The 21,522-nt window shown below is 38.3% G+C and overlaps 1 protein-coding gene across 1 annotated transcript in view; it reads right to left on the bottom strand.

The window, feature by feature from the left end:
• Myo3a (myosin IIIA) overlaps positions 1–21,522 on the bottom strand; it is a 229,092-nt gene that overhangs the window by 194,473 nt on the left and 13,097 nt on the right. The window contains exons 2-3 of the mRNA XM_021155802.1: positions 20,689–20,873; positions 16,235–16,369 (exon numbers count right to left, since the gene is read on the bottom strand). Coding sequence (XP_021011461.1) covers positions 16,235–16,369; positions 20,689–20,873 — 320 coding nt within the window. The remainder of the gene's footprint in view (positions 1–16,234; positions 16,370–20,688; positions 20,874–21,522) is intronic.

The following is a 21,522-nucleotide window of genomic DNA, read 5'->3' as shown; positions in this document are numbered from 1 at the left end:
CCTCCTTCTCCTCCTCTCCTCCTCCTCCTCCTCCCATTCTACCTCTTTTTTCTCTTCTTTGTAATGTGTAGCTCTCTCTGGTTGCGTACTCTGTGGCTAACTTTTGTGAAAGAAATATGAATATTCTTCAATGAAAGTGGAGTCAACCCTACCAAAAGTAAAGAAGAAAGACTATTATGCAGTACTGTTGGAGCACACCTATGACCAAAAGCTATCAGGACCACAAACTTGGAGGCCACTATTGTACCAAGTAGCTTCTCAAGCACATCTGCCTAGAGCTGTGTGCTCAGCCTCAGATCCATGCCACCCAGCTAATGTAAATCTTTTTATCTTTAAAAGCTGCCTGAATTGTTATCAGTTTGGGGTATTAGGTAATGTATCACTATTGGCTTGTGAATGGCAACAAACACACCCCTATAATGTAAAATGTCAGGGCAGAAGCCATCTGAGTAAAGGGCTTTATCATTATGATCTGTATTTTTAGCTTAATCTTTCTGTAAATTCCAAACCACTTGAAATCTCACATTTGTTCATTAAACAAGCAAGTAAGCAAAAACCCAGCAGCTAGCACTAACACAGCGGAGGGCCATACAAACCCAACCCAAGTTCAATAAAAACTAAACCACATTTCACTGTATGCTCAGAAACAATTTACTCTTGGTTCATTTTTTCAACTGGCTCATTATTATTCTTTCGTGGTGTTATGCGTAGATATAATGAATTTTAATCATTTTCACTTCTGTTACCCTCCTTATCCCTTATCCCTCTCGTTGAAACCCTTCTTCCCAACAGATAACTTCCCTTACCTTTCCTGTCTTCTCTCTGTGTATGTCCTACTATATGTAGTTAGAATTATTTGCATGCGTGGATGGTTATTTTCTGAAGCATGAGCAATGGAAGAAAATTACCATCTTTCCCAGCAACCACTGTCAACAGACATTCAGAGTTAAAATTCATATCCAATGTGAAGTGAGGAGCTGGCCCAGGAAATATTCTTGACATGATGCATGCAGATATGAATTCATCATAATAGTAATTAAAGATAAATGTGTTTTTAAGAATCACAATTTATTTCTTCATATTCTGCAAATACTTATTAGCATGTACAAAGAATGGAGACAGGTCTTCAAATAGATGAAAAATGACAAGGACACCAGTGGTTCTCAAATCCCCTCGCATGGATACCTCACAATGCTTAGAGATACCTTTTTGCCTGGGGAATTGCTGCTGGAATCTAACAGAGAGCAATGATGCCAACCATCTAAAAGCTCAGAGAATAGCCCTCCACAATGCAGAATCATTCAGGCCAAAATGCCAGCAGTGCCAAGATTAAAATAAATGACAACAACCTAATTAGAGGAATAACAAACATCAAGTATTGTGAATTGTATGTGGATAGGAGATGCATATGAGAATACCCACGCAGCTCAGAGAGGCTGGTAACATGGGTGAAGTCTGCCATCACAGGCAAAGAGTGATTCCCTCCAGGTTATTTTGTAACATTGTTACTGTGGCTACTGTGTCTCATGAAATTCAATACTGTACTTTGGATGGTGCAGCTTAGTTTTTTTAATCAAATTTTTCTTTATGCCTCCTTTCTCATTAAGCTTTTGTCCAAACTGATAATATTTTGTGACCCTCACAAGATGGAAATTATATCATTTACCTATGATTATACTAAAGCTCACTAAACTTTTAAAGCCAAGTGTGCATATTTGAACTAAACTACGAGAATTTTTAGTGATAAATAAACAAATATGTTCTTCATACTGGTAAATATGAACACTGTCCTTGGCTGTGCCGGAGCCACTAAGCAAGCTTGCAGAGCAAGATCCAGATCCCCACCATGACAGACATGAAAATGTGGTTGTAAGCAATGCTGAAAAGTGAATTGTTCTGTTTACAAAGATAACTGAGCCACGCAAGTATATGAGAAGGAAGATATGACTGGTATTTATGGAAGAATTCCATGAAGTCACCAATGACCCCTCAAATATTTCATTATCTTCTGCTTTAAGGCTTAATGGGGCAACATAAAAATTACAATTCGTTCCAGACAATAAAATAATAGACAAGAGACCACAGTCACAGTCTTTACATATTGAAATTATTAACCACAAACACCCATCATGTCCTAAACTTCATTACCAACTTGAATAGATATAAAACCACACAGAAAACAAATATAGGTGTGTCTATGAGGGTATTTCCAGATAGATTTACCTGAGAGGAGGCTGACCTCAGTGTGGGTGATGTACTGGCTAGTTTTGTGTCAACTTGACACAGCTGGAGTTATCACAGAGGAAGGAGCTTCAGTTGAGGAAATGCCTCCATGAGACCCAACTGTAAGGCATTTTCTCAATTAGTGATCAAGGGGGAAAGGCCCCTTGTGGGTGGTGCCATCTCTGGGCTGGTAGTCTTGGGTTCTATAAGACAGCAGGCTGAGCAAGCCAGGGGAGGCAAGCCAGTAAAGAACATCCCTCCATGGCCTCTGCATCAGCTCCTGCTTTCTGACCTGCTTGAGTTCCAGTCCTGACTTCCTTTGGTGATGAACAGCAGTGTGGAAGTGTAAGCCGAATAAACCCTTTCCTCCCCAACTGCTTCTTGGTCATGATGTTTGTGCAGGAATAGAAACCCTGACTGAGACAGGTGGCATCATCCTTTCTGTAGACGATGATCCTAGACTAAATAAAGAGGGGAAAGAGGAAGCTGCTGGCACCAGCTCATTTTTGCTTCCTGACTGTGGACACAACGTGAGTGGCCACCTCACTTCGAGCCACCATGCTTTCCCATCTTGTCTCCTCAAACTGTGAGCTTAAATAAACCATTCCCTCCTTAAGCTACTTTAGTATTATATTTTGTTACAAGAAAAGTAATAGGTTACTTTCTTATCCAAAGCATAAACACACAAACTGTCTGAAAATATGAACACAGAAGTTTAAAGTGAATAAGCAATCTTTACCCTTCAAATTTACATTTTTGTTTGAATTTTATCTTTTAAATCCCATAAAAGAAAGTGTGGGTTACCTAAGAATTAAAACAGTAATATTTTATACAAGATCTATAATTATTTATTATCTAATTTTTAGGACTTAGCATCTCCTACAAACAATAAAATGCAGTTTGGGGAGTCATATTAGTTAAAACTATATGCAAGAAGCATCGGCACTTGCTTTTTTCCAGATAAAAGTTTAAAAAGATCAAAATCATTATTTGATAAGAATAGAGTTATGAAAGTCAGATTGTTAAATTTTATCTAGAGATAATAGTATGCTTGAAAATACATGAACTTTATTTCCTTCATTTTTAATTTCATTGATATTTTATACTATATTATAATATGGTATAAAAATATTCCATATTTAGAAAGTAGAGATTTGGATATAAAATTCAGTCAATCAGCCAACCACACAACCAATCATAATGAGAACTGCAGAGAGGGCAACACTGAAATCATGCAGAATCTGTCCGCTTGCACCAGATGCAGTGAGCTCATCTAGGATGTCCTGGCAGTCGGCCTCATTCTCAGTCTGGACACAGTGAAATGGTGAAGAGAGAGAAGAGGAAATGCCTGTCTTTGGCTTTAAAGACTCATTCCACATGATGGGGCCCATGCTTGGTGTTGTCAATCAAGGCCCAGAGTCTGTGACTAGACAGGCCCTAACTAAGCCTTAGGGGAGAACCTGCTATTATTCTCTTAGTCAGACAAAGTACACTGACAACTAATGATTTAATGCTACCCACAGATTGATTTATCTCAGCCTTCATCAAAGCTTCCTTCTGAAGTAGATGCTGACTAATAGAGGCCAAACTGGTTAGTGTCAGAGGTCAAGAGGCTGCAGAGTGCACCCAGGACATCTCAGCGCGCACATCATTAGTGCACGAGTTCACTGTGGTCATGTCACCATTGTGGAATCACAGGGGAACTTCTACCTAGACCTTGATGAGGAGGAATACAAGCTCTCCATAATTCCTTCCATCCAGATGTGTCTAACCTCAATGGTGTGTTTTCCATCCAAGAAATTCATTTTCCCAGTAGCTTTAAGCAATGAGGGTTTAACCTGAGGAACACAAAACTTTATTTTTGAATGAACTGTAGAGAGTTACATTAAAACGGAAAACAAATGGAAAGATGTACACACATATGGAAATGACTGTGGGAAAAAAAAATCAGTGTTTTATTGATAATTTTGTGGCTCACTCTCTTAAAGTGTCACCAAACAGAACAGTCATGGCCCAAACTCTGATTTCTCCGTGACAGTTCGTGATGACTCAAATATTGTCCTCTACTAGTCTAAATGCCAACCCTGTAGAGGACACAGGGTAAACTTTAAAGTGAAACATGACAACTCTTAATGAACAAAGAGATGGAAATATATAAAATGAACTGCAGATATTCTTTAGTTAGATGATAGATCATCAAAATAAAATGAACGGCACCCAGAAGAGTGAATGTTGCTAAATTTATCCTAAACAATTTTACATTTCCAAGATGGACTGGAAGAAATTTCATGATAGGAAATTTTAGCTCCCACCCCCAAAAGTATATAGCTTTGCAACATAATCTGAAAATAGATCCTGGAAACACTTTAATCAAACAAAATTGAGGGATAATTTTCCTAAATCATAGTTCCATGAACTGAGAGCATCCTCAGCTCTCTAACACACTGACAGGAGCCAAACCAACCAGGAAAAAAGTGACGTCATTCTGTAAGCAACATTGTAGCACCTTCAAAATGCAGCTTTTTCCAAAAACCAAAAAAAAAAAAAAAACCCAAACAACAACAACAACAACAACAAAAAACAAACAGAAAAAGCAAAGCAAAACAAAACAAAACAAAACAAAACAAAAATAAAACCCCGCAGCTTTTACAGACTCTCTGAATGTATTTCTGTCCCTATTGGGACAGAAAGTGAGACTTTAAAGACAGGATTATTAAGATCTGGAGTTAAAAATTCTTACTTCTCCTGCTTTTTCTTTGCTTTGTTCTCAGTGTCTTCTGAGGTCATCTGTTTAAATAGACCGTGTTCTGCCCTGAATCACAGAAGCACCATTGTTTTCTAGTGCTTAGTTCAGTTTTGTTCTGTTCATTTTAGAAAGGCTCTGCCAACACTCATGCGTGCGTCTTTCTTTAGTCTTGCGTCTACATCAGCGTATGTGGGGAAGAGCTCTCCAAACACGTTCATAGAGACCACAACATTTTACACTGCCATGAGCAATGAATGGGCAAGGGTTCAGTTCCCCCAAACCTCATCAGTTCCCAGCATCATCAGCCTTTGTAAGTTCAGCCATATGAATATTATATCAAATAGCACTTCTTTATGTTTTTAGCTTGACTTTTCCCAAAGCCTAAAAGTGATAAACATTTCTTCTAAATGTTGCTGCGAAGCACTCACTTATATTTAAGTTGGGTGGGTCCTTTTTATTAGGCGAGATTTCTATTATTCTCACTAGCTGAGAGAGCTTGGGACTTAGCATGGACATTGGATTTCAACGGTTTCATGGTTCCTGCTTCCCACCTCCATCCCCAGTTTTAATTTATTAAGTGCAATTATGGCCTGAGAATTTTTGTTTTAGCAAATTTATTTTAAGATTTAAATAAACTAGTATTTTAGAACAAATCCCTGTCAGACAATGCCCGTGCATACAGAATGTCAGGCTTGTTCTTTGTAATGTCTTTGTCTTTGTCAGTCGAAGGCTAGCTTCCAAAAAAGAAGTCAATAAATCCAATTATTTTTAAAATATTTCAAAAGATTCTTGTTTCAAAAAAAAAGTCAGCTTAAAGAATTCATGGATGCAGTTATCTACTAAGCGAAGCATCAATAAAAACCAGAAAAACAGAGAATTACTTAAAGTAACAGGGACATAGCAGCATGCAGACCACATGTGTTTCTCATGTACTCCCAAGTCTGTGCTATTCCTGTCCTTTGTCCCTGTTCACAGGATGGAAGCCCTAATTCTGGTGTGCAGGCTGATCATCATGCTAATTCTCTCCCAGCTTGTTCATTAAGTATAGTATACAAGGTCAGAAGAGAAAAGTTGAGAATAGAGTTTCTTTCCTTAGTCCAGAGTTCTGCTCAAGAAGCAAGAACATGTGATGCGGATCCCTGGTACCACTGGCAGCTCTGAAATAGTGAACCAGAGATTTTGCCGACAGGCTGCCATAACAACAGAGAGCTGCAAATTCCTCTTCAGTGTACCTGATATTATCTGTGAGAGAGTGCGATGTTCAAATGTAAGAAAAAAATTGAAAATAATGGAGATGCTGGTAATTGCAAGATGGTGAGCAGCTCTGTGAGAGCAGCAGGCTAACTATAGACCATGTAGTATAGGAGGCAGCAACAAAGAAACAGCTAAGAACTCTGTAGGGGTCCTTGAAGACTACTCACAGAAAGTGTGCCTGCATTTAGCTGATCAAACTGTGAAGCAATTCTCTGCCCCAGGACATTGCTGAAATCTATAGAGAAATCAGCAGACAGTAGGTGGAGTTCAATAGCTTGGTGTCATACAGAAGCAGACTGGCTTAATAGAAAATCAAAGAAAGACCTAGCCAGGGCCTGGGAGATAGCTCAGTTGGTATGTGCTTGCTTTTCAAGTACAGGGACCTGACTCTGGTTCCCAGAACTAATGTATAGGTAGCCAAGGTAACGCATGTGAGTACTCCCAAAATTGGGGAGGTGGAGCCAGCATGATCCCAGGGGCTTTCTGACCTTAGCCTAGGTGGTGAAAGTCCCTGACTCATGAGAAACCATGTTTCAATGAAAATGGCAGACAGAGCCTAAGGAATAACACCTTATGTCTCTGGCCCCCACAGATCCACACACCTACATGCATGCACCCATTCATATATGTGTACACTCTCCAACCCTAGAAGGTAGAAAGAAATCCCTGTTAGAAAGCACTGTCATTGTTAGATAACTGTGAAAATGCCAAAGCCAGGTCTCTAAAGAGTAATGTAAGGAGAAATCCATTTTAGTAAAATAGTTGTATTTACTTAACAAGTCCAAACTGTAAGTCCTCCAAGAGAACTGGCATTTAGAATTCCTACAAAAAGGACTACCTAAAATGTCCAGTTTTCAGTCACACTATGAGACAAAGGAAGAAATAAGAAAATGCTATTATATAGACATAAAAAAAAAAAGGCAACAAGCACTGTGTGTAAAAGGACACTGACGATGTGCCTGGCAAACAGAGGCAGGTATGAAAAAATGTGTTCAAATTCTAAGGGAAACTATCATTAAAGGAAGAAAGGTTTTCATGTTAATGCCAAACAGGGAATACTAAAACCGAACTAAAATTTTTTATTACAATTACATTATTTTCTTCTTCCCGTTCCTTCCTCCAATGAACCTCTGCCTGTTTGTGCTCTTTCAAATTCATAGTCTCTTAATTGGGGCTGGCTTAGAGTTCAGAGGTTTAGTCCATTATCAGCATGGCAGGAAGGATGGTAACCCATAGGCAGAGACAGTGCTGGAGAGGTAGCTGAGAATTCTACATCAGGATCACCAGGCAACAGGAAGAGAGAATGACACTGAGCCTGGCTTGAGCATCTGAAATCTCAAAACCCACCCCTATGACACACTTCCTCCAAGGTCTCACTCTGACAAGGTCACGCCTTCTAATAGCGCTAATCCCTGTGGGCCTACAGGGGTAATTTTCATTCAAACCACCACATTGCTTGTTTTTATTTTAACCATAATTTATGAATATTTTAGCTGGGTCTTGAATTACAAGATGACATAATTTTTCACTGAGGACATCACAGATGTCATTCCAGAGAATTCTAGGAAGCATCAGACTCCTTTTCTGCTCTGCTCACAATTCTCTTCAGTATCAGTTTTTGGCATTTTGGCTAGGATAAATCTCAGTATAATTCAGGGTAGACAACTGTGTATGTATATATGCATATATTTGTATATTTACACATGTATGTATAATGTATAAGTGCACATTTATAATATGTATATGTATAATGTAAATATTTATATATTTATATATAGAATTTAATACTGGAACTGGCTACTGTTAACGTTATGTTATTGAATTTCTGGGTTTTACTGTCTCACATGAATGAACAACGAATTTCATTCTGGAAGGCAGTTAATTAACTCATAGATTAATTAAAGCCTTCTAGGAAGCTCTTCTCATAGGGCTAGCTTAACCTTCCCTCTAACTTGCAACATTTCTGGGTCCCTAGTAAATGTTTCAGGTATCCTGCGCACCCTGCAGCATTGCAGCAATCCCTCCTCTGCTTTGTTCTCTGCCCAACACCTGCACATTCTGTTCTAGTCCCAAACCTTCCTCAGATGTATGTAATTACATACACACTCTCCCCCTTTCGGAGGAAACTTACTGCATGGCCTCCTCTCTTTCTTCTAACCACGGGCACCCTTCCAGTCTTCTCAGATAGGTGGAATTGCTTTGATCTCAGCATTGGCTGCTTTTCTAATCACAGTGATCAAATATGTGACAGAAACAACTTCGGGGGGGGGTTCATTTAGGCTTATGGCTCAAGAGAGCATGTTCACTCTAGAAAGAAAGGTATGGTGGGTAGCACAGCTTCTCACATGGTACCACAAGAAGTTCATCTGGAGAAGAGGTAGGGATGAGCCATAATTCTGCAGTACCCTGGTTCCCTATCACCACCTGACTTTGTAGCTTGCATCTGCCAGCAAAGATCTATGTATTACAACAGAGGTTCTCAGCCCATTGGAGGGCAAGACATCCATACATCAGATATCTTTCTTATCAGATATATGAACACTATAATTTCATAACAGTAGCAAAATTACAGTTGTGAAGTAACAACAAAAAGAATTTTATAGTTGGGGTCATTACAACATAAGGAACTACCGTAAAGAGTCTCAATACCAGAAAGGTTGAGAACCAGACTTAAAGGTTCAAAACTTCCCTAAATATCACTACCAGGTGGAGACTAGTTTCATTTGGTGAGATTATGGAGGGATATCCAAATCTCAAACATCTCCTAAGTGATGCTTATAGGCCTGCCTCTAAGAATAAAGGTGAGCTTTATAATGCTCAGCACTTTCCCGCTGTTTGAAAGATGCTGTATTTTTGTGCAGTGTTCTATCTGTGTATGTGAGGATTATGTGCTGACAAAAACATTGTTATGGCCAGAAGCAGCAGATATCAGAAGTCAGAGATTTCCACTCATGTCTCTGCCAAGTGGAGAACCTGGAAGAGTGCTTTCTAGCCTCTTATCCTTAGATAAGAGTCATCTGAGTATGCAAGAATAACTTCAACCTGGGCATGGTGGCACATACCTTTAATCCCAGCATTTGGAAGGCAGAGATGGGAAAAGGCCAGCCTGGTCAACATAGTAAGTTCCAGGTGAGCCAGGGCTACATAACAGAGAGAACATCCTGTCTCAAAATAAATAAATAAAATAGCTTCCAAATTTCATTCATGAATTTTCTCCTTCATCGGTACAAGCAGTCCACACTTATAATCAGGAAGACTGGAGGATACTACAGAAAAGAAAGCTCCTGCAACCATATCTCTTTTCTGTCAGCAAGATAAGAAGCCAGTCCCCCTTTGTCTCTCCTTGTCAAAAGCCTTCTCTTTTATTCTCTATTAATATGCCTATTTATACTCTTTGTATCACAAGCAACAATAACTAATTTAGCTTTAAATCACTACAATAATCACCTCTAATATAAGTTCATTTTGATCCCATACTGAGAGCCTGCCACTATGGCTAGTGCAAAGTAAGAGGTGAGTTCAAGAAACAAACTGACCAGATATAAATTCTATAAAGGTTTCTACACGGATGCACATGTGTGCACAGTAACAGGTCAGCTCTTCCTATGGTGTAGACAGGGTCTGCACAAAGTGTGATATATTTCAATAAAATGTATTTATATATTAAATTCTAGATGCCAAATACATGATTAAACAATTATGAAAGCAGACACCACCTAACAGGCATTCCCTAGTGTGTGCTCACGTACTGTGTGACATGTCATGTGAGCATTCTAGTATGAAACCAATGGTTTAAGGGTAACATTGACAACTGATTCATTTGGGATATATTTTGGAAACTCTAACCACTAAATCCAAATAAAAAATAATTCTCTCATTCTAAGATGTTTTAAAAGTCTTGGGGAAATACTTGATAAGTAAAAACCTATAACAAAGGAAAATAATTTAGCAGATGAAATACTTTAATGTACATAAAGAGAACCTATTAATCTATCGATTAGCAACACAGTCCCTACAGCAACATTATATCCTGGCACTCCTATATAAACAACAGTGACTTTGGCAAGCTCTGATGTATATGGTAGGCAAGAAGGACAGTGAGACTTATGTATATTATTTATGCATTTCTGGGACAAACAGCATAAAGGAGGACACTTAGACTGTATGCCCATCTACCCTTTAAACAAAACCATAAATGAAGCGACTCCAGGTAACCGCTATCTATTCTGTTGCAGACACATGAAATAACAGCCTTTTAGATGAGAGCTGGGAACGGTTTTTCTGCTCTGAGAACATGAAAGAAATCATGCTGTCAGTCTGCAGTTCCACTGCAATTGTGAGCACAGAGAAGAAGGAAAAATATTAGGCTACCAGAGAAAGGCAGGAGCCAGTGTCCACACCTGCCCTGCTTCCTGACGCAGCAGAAAGATTGCTCTGGCTTTGCAACCCCTCCTAGGTACATAATACTAATGTGTTAATACTGAACAAATAGAAAACTCTCATTCATTGTGTTGTCTTTATCTTCCTGTTTTTTCTTCTTATGGCCGACCTTATATTACTTTTAGATGTAAGTATAAGAAAATCCAGAATAACCAATAATGCCTGATGTATGATGTATGAAGACCACTTCTGTGACCTACAATGTATATTTGATAGGCTTTGTTACTATTTACTGAATTTTTTGTGCTTTCACACACTACCTGTAATTGACAGTCTTTGATCTCCTGAAAGGGATATAATTTCAAAGAGGAAAATTTCTGTACTTGGAAGGCCATGAAAGAAAGCAGTGTCATTATTACAAATGAACAAATTAGGGACGATTGAGATAAAGACCAGGACACATTTTGTAGCACCGCCATGGAGAGAGCAATTAGTACAGAGATGCATTAGGCCAGTAAGGCTCTTTTAACAGAAGGATGTGCTATTCTGAATTTTGGCTTTATTATGGCTGAAGGCACACTGAGCAAATGGCTTCAGAGTCTGGGTTTCCTCTGTAGTTAAAATGTGGTTGTTCATTCAGCCAAGGAGCAGAAATTACAGGAAAATCTCAGGTCTTTTGTGCTTAGCAGCAGCACAGGATTGGTGGCAATGTTTTAAGTCAATATAGCTCTGTTGTTTTGTTCTCCAGGTTTGGAGGATAAGAATATTCAGAAACCTAACCTGCTTGTATATGCGCATCATTACAAATAATAGACCCTACTGTGACAATACAAACCTCCACAGGTGTTCCATAGACAACAGACAAACTGACTCCCTTGTCTTTTTAAGAACTGGTTTTGTCTAAGTGGAATCAAGAAGCAATGGCTGCTTTCATTAACTTGTGGAAACTTTAGACTGCAAATGTGTTCATTTATAGATTATATTAGATTATAATATATATTACGTAATATATATTATAATATTATATATTATATAATATATATTATAATATTATAGATCAGTCCATGGAAGTGGTTCCTAAAAACAGTCTGGTTCATTGTCATTTTCAGACATTTGTGGGATAACAGAATCGATGAAAATAAAAGAAAGAATGATCAACTTGAAAAGATAATTTAAACACACACACACACACACACACACACAGAGTAAAAAATAGATTTCCCTGGTATGTTATGGGGAATTTCTATTCCAACAATCTCAGTTCTGGATTAAAACTTAAATGAAAAGAGTTAGAAGCCACTACAGGCATTTGCCTAAGCTAGCATGGCCTTCCACCTGGAAGGCTGATGGATCCTGAAGCCTGTCATTCACAGCTCAGATGAACCCCTCCAGCACATACCTTATTTGTAGGGACTCACATTAAAAGCAGAGTGTTATTAGCATGATTCTTTGAATAACATCACCCCTCTTTGCCTAGTCTTTGGATATATTCATGTAAAATAATTTATTTGGGCTTTATTATGATAAGAGGTATAATTAACAGTCATTTGGGGAGCACAAAGAATTTATGCCACAGCTAATTTTGTAAAATGTGCCTCTAGTAGCACCTGCACCATTCACACTTACAAATAAGGTAATTGTATTTCTAGTCACTTCTGAGTATGTGTAATTAGTATAATTGACATATTCAAATTATAATAATTATATCCAGTTTACCAACTTCTCACTTTCTTTATGCCCACCCCAACTTTGTTAGTTCATGTAGATCAGATTCTTGAAATCTATACTATTTTCTTTTTTCATTATTGTAGTAAAATATCCAACAAAAAGCAGCTTAAGGGGGAAGGGACTTATTTGATCTCACAAGCTAGGGGTCCATGGGGCAAGGAAGCCCTTGAGGCAGGTGATCACACTGCATCTTCAGCCAGGAAGCAGAGAGGGATGGATGCTGGTGTTACCCTGGCTGATCTTTTAATTCACTCTGTGACCCAGGACTTGGATAGTGCCAGCCACCTTGAAGGCAGGACTCTCCTTAGTTACTTGTGCCTGGACACTCTCATAGAGACCCACTGCAGTGTTTTTCAAGGGATGCCTAATCCAGTCAGTTGACAATGCAGAGTAGACATCATGCTAGTTTATAAAATGGCATTGTCATCTTCTCTCAAGCCATGTAGGGAAATGTTCAACATTTCCATATAGTGAAGCACATGGACAAAGTTCGCAGAGCACTGCCTCCCCCTGCCCCCCACCCAAGTCCCTATTAATTCATTATGCCAGAATGGCACTTTTTGTCAGTTTAATCCACTAAAACTATTTTGGTCAATCATTTCACCTTTTCTCAAAAGAAAAGAAAACAAAACAAAACCTAACAATAACCTCAACAAAAAGCAAAAAACAAAATCAAAAAAAGCCGACACTTAACTACCATTGACAGTCTACAATTAAATTCAAATAAACCCTAGTTTCAAGACTTTTTTTTAACAAACACCAGTACAATCAGAATAGAAGTTTGACAGGCTAAAAGGCAAGAACTGATCTTATTTTGAAGTCCAGGCAAAACGGCATAAATTGTTTCCTTGTCTATTCAGATCCCTATCAGCCAGAGGACCCACATCTCTATTTCACAGCCAATCTTTTTTTTAAGCTAAACACATATTGAAATTATTTGATGTGTATGCAAAATTGCATTCAAGACTCACACAGCATAACAGCTCAGGTATATAAATGCAAAACTGAAGGAAAGACTCTAAAATTCTTCACTAATGTTAAGAAAATAAGATTTAAGTTCACAATTTCCATTCTATTACTTGGATTTAAATTTACATGAATGAAAGTTTAGCTTTGTTTAGTATGTAATTTAAGATATGACGCTATCTTGTAGTAGAAAAATAAAAAGCAGCTTTGAAATAATAAATTTTCTAAAACTAAGGAGCAGTGATTTAAATTTTATAAATGTCATATAACAAAATATACATCTTCAGAATATGAACTGCTTCTCAAAATATTATTTTATATTTTGAATATAAATTTGAATTTATATTTTGAATATATTATATAATATATAATTGTATATTCTATAATACAATTAAATGTTGCAGGTGAGAGACAGGTTCATTTCCTCTTTCTCATGAATATCTATTTAAATGCTCATAGAGGAATAAAGAAGTCTAAGATAAAGAAAACAGATAATGGGATAGTTATGGCCCAGAGATTCCAAGTCTTACATATGGAATCACATCCCCACGCCAGAACTGATGTAGCTAAGCTGAGAAAGCTACAGACTGGAGAGCTCATGGAAGTTCATTTCGTGCTTGCCAGAACAGATTAACCCCACACAGTACAGAGGAAAGACCCCTGCAGAAGGGAAGAGTCAGAAAACAAAGAGTCATCTGGAAGCATCCAATCATAAGATTGAACACCCTCTCATCCACCATACAAGCTATCAGCATCCAGTAGCCTGCCCGGATGTACATCACACACAGAGGTAAGAGTGTGCCTCTCCTGTTATGTTAGAAACAAGCAGCAGAAATCAATGTCATCATTAGAGTGGTTAACAGGAGTGATGCTCATACTATTATATGATAGGCAGTGTAGGGAAGTAAAGTTGAAAAGAGGAGGCTCTGGTGGTTTGAATATACTTGGCCCATGGGAAGTGGCAGTATCTGGAGCTATGAACTTATTGGAGACGGTGTAGCCTTGTTGGAATAAGTATGTCACTGTGGAGGCAGGACTTTGAGGTCTCATATATATTATTAAGACTAGCCAGTGTGATCCTGGCTGCCTATGGAAGACAATCCTCTTTTGCTGCCTATGGATTAAGATGTAGAACTCTCAGCTCCTTTAGCACCATGTCTGCCTTCATGCTGCCATGTTTCCTGCCATGATGATAATGGACTGAACCTCTGAAACTGTAAGGCAGTCCCAAATAAATATTTTCTTTTATAAGAGTTGCCTTGATCATTGTATCTTTTCACAGCAATAAACCCTAACTAAGAGACCACGGATGCAGGAATAAGCTCCATCCAGGGAACCAGCAGAAGAATATCAGAGACCATATGCAGGCAGATCTCTAGACTTAGGCACACAAGGTCTCAAGGCTAATGGTAGATCTTAATGATATTTACACTGTACCACTAAGACTAGAGAGGCTCAACCAGTTTTCTCAGCACAGCATTACAAAACATCAAGGGTCCAGAACTATACAAGACAAAGTGGTCTCAGTAGGTGGACATTTTGATATTATTTATTACCAGCTCTTTGGATTCCCTGCTTTTGCTGTTGTGTGTTGTTCATGTGCCTGGTTTTCATTTCAGTTTTTGTATTGAAGATAGGGTCTCATTATGCTGCACTGTTTTTCTTCTTTATAAACTTCTAGTCTGTGGTACTTTTTTATTATAGAGGCAGAAAGATCAGCTACCCCAAGAAAACAAATAGATGTTCACAAGAAACAGTCGAATACTCAGCAATTGACACAGAAAAGATTATGCTGTTACTTAGTCAAATAAAGGCTGCGGTCAGAGGATGCTTTTCAGGACTTGTTTCTCTCTCCACCATGTGGGTTCCAGTTACCAAATGCAGGCATCATTAGGCTTGGTGGAAGCACCTTCATTTTCTGAGCCATTCAGCTGGCCAAAAAGCATCATTTAAAAGTCCTTAGAGTTTTTGTTTGAATTAATGATTACCTGAATAATCAAAACTTGAATTGTAGAACTGGCAGTCAGTGACCTTAGGGAGGAGTGGGCTCTCAGTAACCTGACTCAGAAGAGACTGACCTATATAGGAAACCATACTCTATATTCTAAGGAGCAATTCACTGCTGCCCATAGAAATTTATTCAGAAAACCATTTGTGACAATTTTTCTTCTCCATAAAAGTAGATATTTAGTTCTATAACTCATTAGCTTTCAATAAAGATCAAATAAGAGCACAACTATTTTTAAGAAGGTTTCCCAGCACTTGGGAGGCAGAGGCAGGCAGATTTCTGAGTTCAAGGCCAGCCTGGTTTACAAAGTGAATTTCAGGACAGGCAAGGCTACACAGAGAAACTCTGTCTCAAAAAACCAAAAAAAAAAAAAAAGAAGGTTTACTTAGGATTAATATTCTCTTATTCCCTATTCCCAGCAGAGAACTTCAGTTCATGTATTAACTAAATACTTATTTACTTATTTAGCTAGTTAGTTTTGGTTTTTTGAGACAGGGTTTCTCTGTGTAGCCCTTGGTGTTCTGGAACTTACTTTGTAGACAAGGCTGGCCTCGATCTCATAGAATTTCACCTGTCTCTGAATCCCAGGTGGTGGGATTAAAGGTGCATGTCACTCCCACCTGGCCAAATATGTTTAAAAATACATGTTATGATGTAACTTTTCTTTCTGATGACAAAATCGCCTTAATTTCTTTAGTCTTTTATCATGGACTGATTTTCTTTTAACCTTTGGTGGTCTTTGTAGACTTTAAATTTCCTGATTTGTCTAAGAAGTCAATGCCCAAACTGGTTCACTATTATACTGGGGACATCAGCAGCAAGGAATACACTAAACACAGGTTTTGCATGCTGAAGATATGACATAAACAAAAAGTCATTCCAAGATCCCAATACAAATCTCCGTTACCCAGGCAATGCTGAGCGCTCACCTCCAGGACCAGCCATAGCTTATCTCCATTTATCTTGTCCTTCTTAAAGTAAATCCCGTAGAATCTGACCACATTCGGGTGGTCAGAAAGGGTTCTTAAGATGTTATACTCTGCTTCAATCTCTTCGTCGATATCCTAGGTTAGAGCAGGTCATAACAAGACAACCATGAAAAAACAGATAGTATGCCAATAAAATAATATTAGGATATTAATATTATTCTAACTTCATTAAAACAAGGTGATAGTTGTTGCGACTGCATTTTGTAACACGGTATTGAAATCTCTTATTACATCATTTTTTGTACTAATTCAATGCATCTCAGTCTCGTATTAATTTAACCAAATTTTAAAAGGAAGACATAAAAGGCAATCCTTGCATGCAAATGGAGAACTATTCCATGTGATTTTATCTGTACTGTATTAGTGATTTAATTGCAATGCCAAAGACATTGATTTAAAAATAAGACTAAAAAATTAGTTTATTTGGTTCAGAACACGGTATATTTGGAAGTTATCAAAAATCTGTTATACAGGCTCATCAATTTCTACTTAAAACACTGAAACAGTGTTAAATTATATGATATAATACAAGGTTAAGTTTTAACAGCTATGCACCAGGAGCAGACTGAGTAGATATTTGAATAAAAAGCTGGAAAGCCCCTTGGGGATGTTTCTAGAACACCATGTGTATATGGAGCAACTTACAGACAATAAGAGAGCATCTTAGTGGTACTGTTCTAATAAGCATAATTAATGGCTTGTTGTTTCGCTCCAAAATCACAGCAGCATAAAGAAAATGTAAGTTCCAAAAAGTTAGACTCAGAGATTTTCAGGAAAAACATAGGTCTATAAGCCTACCATATTCTGGTATGGTAATACTCGTCTTTCTTTCCTTGCAGAGGATCAAAACTCAACTTTTTGATAAATACACAAAATAATAAGGTGTCTTCATCTTCAAAAATAGATTCTTATATTTATTTTAAAAGTGCATGTCTATTTCAATTTCTTTAGATGGAATTCCTTGGCTATGCTTTATTTTTATTTAACTTGTAACATGATGAATGGAGAATAAATAATTTTTAGGAAACTGCATATGTTCTATGAAAATAAATCCAGCAAAATAACAAATTAATTACTATAGTTGTTAATCTTTCATTAAAACACAGTGGAAAGCTGGAAAGATGGCTCAGTTAATAAAGTACTTTATTCACAAGCCTGGATGTCTGATTCTGATGCTGAGAACTCAGTAAAAATGAAGGGCATGGTTGTGTGCACTTGTAATCTAGCACTGGGGTGTAGAGACAGGGAGTTGGAAACTTGCTGGCCAGCCCATTTTGCCTAACTCTAGACCAATGTGGAAACAGGAAATGGAAAATATGCCTATAAGATTAGAGGTGTTCCTCTGAGCTCTATGCACTTCCTTTATTTCTCTGTCTCCCTCTCTTTGTCTCTGGCTTTGTCTCTGTCTCTCTTTCCCTTTCTTCCCAGCCCTCCTTCCTCTTCTCTCTTAAGCTTATTTAAAGGCCTTGATTTTCGAGTATTGTAAGAGCATCATACACACGTAAGGCTGTGGAAGAGGAAAGATTGTGTATCATAAGTTACTTGTTCTTGCTCATAAGGAAGGGAATGGGAAAGGCATTCATTTGGGGTGTATGTTGTGGTTGGTCTGAAGTGTTTTTCTGTTGTTGTTCCAAATCTTCAACCCTAACACCAAGATATCTGAAGGAAAAAAAAATGTTGAGCCATTGGCAGAGCAAAACTGTGTCTCTTTCCTTCACATGAATGGCAAAAGTCCCAACCAGGAACTGTGTATATGCAAATCAACAGAGCCTGCAATTTACATAGCCTATTCTACCCTTTCACTCTGTCAGATTTCCTACTTTAAAATAAAGCTTTCACAATTGTGTCTGGGTTTGGTGATTGTTTATTGGATGGATTCCCAGGTGGGGCAGTCTTTGGATGGTCATTCCTTCAGTCTCTGCTCAAATTGAGGATGCCAACAAGAGTTTGCTGACAGGAGCCTGATATAGCTGTCTCCTGAGAAGCTCTGTCAGTGCCTGACAAATAAAGAAGTGGATGCTCACAGCCATCCATTGGACAGAGCACAAGGTCCCCAATGAAGGAGCTAAAGAAAGTACCCAAGGAGCTGAAGGGGTTTGCAGCCTCATAGGAGGCACAACAATATGAACTAAGCAGTACCCCCAGAGCTCCCTAGGACTAAACCACCAATCAAAGAAAACACGTGGTGGTACTCATGGCTCTAGCTTCATATGTAGCAGAGGATGGCCTAGTTGGTCCTCAATGGGAAGAGAGACCCTTGGTCCTGTGAAGGTTCTATATCTCAGTATAGGGGAATGCCAGGGTCATGAAGCAGGAATGGGTGGGTTAGCGAACAAGGGGAGGGGGAGAGGGGATAGGGGATAGGGGATTTTTCAGAGGGAAACTAGGAAAGGGGATAACATTTGAAATGTAAATAAAGAAAATGTCTAATAAAAAAGAAAATTAATGTAAAATACCTCATTTTGAATAGTTTAACAAAGAACATAGGACTGCATTGTTCATTTATTCGCTTTGTTTTTGGGGTTTTATGTAGCTCAGGGTAACCAAGAATTCACTGTATAGATAAAAATAAACTTGAATTTCTGATTATTATGAAAAAAATTAAAGCTTCTTTCCCCCAATCATCTGCTTAAAATAGCATAGAATACTGCAGTTATAATGGTTTTAGCACAAATAAATAATTCAAGAATAATCACCCTTAAGATGAATAAAAAATCAGGTAGTTTTAGTAGCCTTTGTTAGTGGACAAGCCATGTCAAGGTCTCAGAACTGCAGTGTCCTTTATCATTTCTACCATGGTGTACTTCCACAATGCATGCAAAGGTCTCTTAACAAACGTGCCCTCAGTAGAACTTGGGGAGTATATGATTCTGACCTCATTTGGCTCACTTGCCTGTTATTTGAAACTTAGTTATTTCTAGGGGGCTGTGATAGTCACAAACTCTTGTTGGGTACAGTTCAGTGTAGAAAACCCCTGCTGGTGACTTGAGAAAACAGCAGGGTTGTACAGGAAGCTCAGTTCTTCAATGAGAAACTTCACCTTAATAAACCAACCAACACCATTTCTACTCTGGAAACATATAGACAAATGTCAAAATTCCCTTCTCTGAATAAAATTCAAAATATTTTTAAATACATATTTTTTAATATTTGGAATTTCACACATAAGTACTGTATAAATACACACATAAGATATATATGTGTATATATATATATATATATATATATATATATATATATATATACATATATATAATTTCTACCCCTCTCCCTCCCACCTCCACCTTCACCTCATGTATCTGTCCTACTCCCTCTCAAATTAATGAGTTCACACACACACACACACACACACACACACACACACACACACACACACACACACACAGTACATTTAGTGCTATTTCTGTCAATTGCGGACTGACCACTTGGAACTGAACTAACAGGGGGCTCTGATTCCCCTCTCTCAGAGGTCAATAATGACTTGAAGCTCTTCATTCAGAGGTAGAGCCTGTGAGCTTTCCCAGATGCATGCTGGTGTATCAGCTGAGGTCATTGTTCAATTGAACACTTTTTAAAATCCTCTCCAGTTTGGCTTAAGAGGAATACTATTCAAAGCTCAAGTGACTATGGTAAAAATGGCACTCAGGTTACTATAACCAGATTTTCAGGAGAACTTCTAGACCCGAGAGTTTGTTTCAATGACATATTTAAAACAAAACAAAACAAAAAGAATAAAGTGCTATTCAATCAACTCAATTCAATAAAGTGCTTTACTGTGGAGAGCTGCATTTATGTGCTGATACATTTGTTTAGGTACTAATGGTACTTTGTTAGATGTGCAAGACGCATAATAAAGAGGAGGAACAAATAATTTACCTTCTGCTTATTTTTCTGATTGCTTCTTATTTCACAATGATGCTTTCAGACTTTTAAAGTGTTTAATACAGAGAAAAATAAAGTAGAGATTTGAAAAACAAAAGCTAGGTGCTGAGGTGATATCTCAATTGTAAAATTCTTATTTTATAAGCAGGAAATCCAAGTTCATTCCCTGCTACACCTAGTCCCAGGTAAAAAATTCTGAATGTGGTGGTACATGCTTGTAAACCCAGAACTAAGAAAGCTAGGTGGGTTGGCAGAGTCAGGCAAATCCCTGGTAAGCCAGGTGAGCCTAACTAGTGAGTTCCAGGCAGGGAGAAATTTTCCTCCCTAAAAATCAATGTAAATGTAGGTTGAGGAATAACAACTGAAGTGGCCTTCTGGCCTTCATAAGCACCATAGGCACCTACATACACATTTGCCTACACATGCACCTCGACATATGAACAGGCATAGTCATATACACAAACACACAAGTAAATGAACACACTCTTTTAAAAACCCTCAAAGTGACTCACATGGATTGGATCCAAAATTTTGACTGCTGCTTTCTGGCCACTTTTCTTATTCAGGACTTTGAAAACCTTCCCATAAGTTCCTTTGCCGATGGTTTCAGTGATCTCCCATGTATCAGAAGGATCAGGAAAGTTATCAAAGATGATTGTTTTTCCAATTAATGGAAGCATCTCAAAGGTTTCTGTCCCTGGAGAGAAAAGGCACAGTTCCACCTATATTTGATTAGAGGTCCTACATGGCATGCATACGTTGGCAGGAAATTATCCAATGTTTTCACCAATATAATAGAAAGTGTTCAACTAACCAAATATTCCCCAGAGTTAGAAGACATTTAATTTCTTCTTTATGAGCAGATTAAAATTAACAAATTCAATAATTCTTTGTATGTAGGGCTTAATTTCTATGGTTAATATTGTTTCATATTGATTAATTAATGTGGGGAATTGCAGGCTGGTCTCCAGTCGACCTGAGGTCTGAACCCCGATGATCATAATCCATCTACATGACATGGTAGGCATTCCCTCCTGCTCCTGGAACTCCAGCCCCTGCCTAAGATATCACTTCCCATAGCCCCCACAAGAGAAGCATGGTCAGTAGTCACTTAAGAAATGGCCCAAGCTTCTGACCTTCAGGCTAAACTCCTCCCCAGTTACTTAGCAACAGTGAAGACCACAAAAAGGGGTGCTCAGCCCCCACCACACTCTCACTCTTATTCTCTCTTACTCCTTTGTTCCTTTACCTCTCCCTCTCACTCTCCCTCCTCTTCCCTTTCTCTTTGTCTTCTTCTTTCTCCCTCTCCCTCTTCTCTCCCTCTCCCTCCCCCTCCCCCTCCCCTC

The sequence above is a fragment of the Mus caroli genome, chromosome 2 (genome assembly GCF_900094665.2).
Source record: "Mus caroli chromosome 2, CAROLI_EIJ_v1.1, whole genome shotgun sequence".
Classification (NCBI taxonomy): Eukaryota; Metazoa; Chordata; class Mammalia; order Rodentia; family Muridae; genus Mus; species Mus caroli.
The sequence above is the reverse complement of the archived record's forward strand: the minus strand, read 5'-3'. Positions and strand labels throughout refer to the sequence as shown.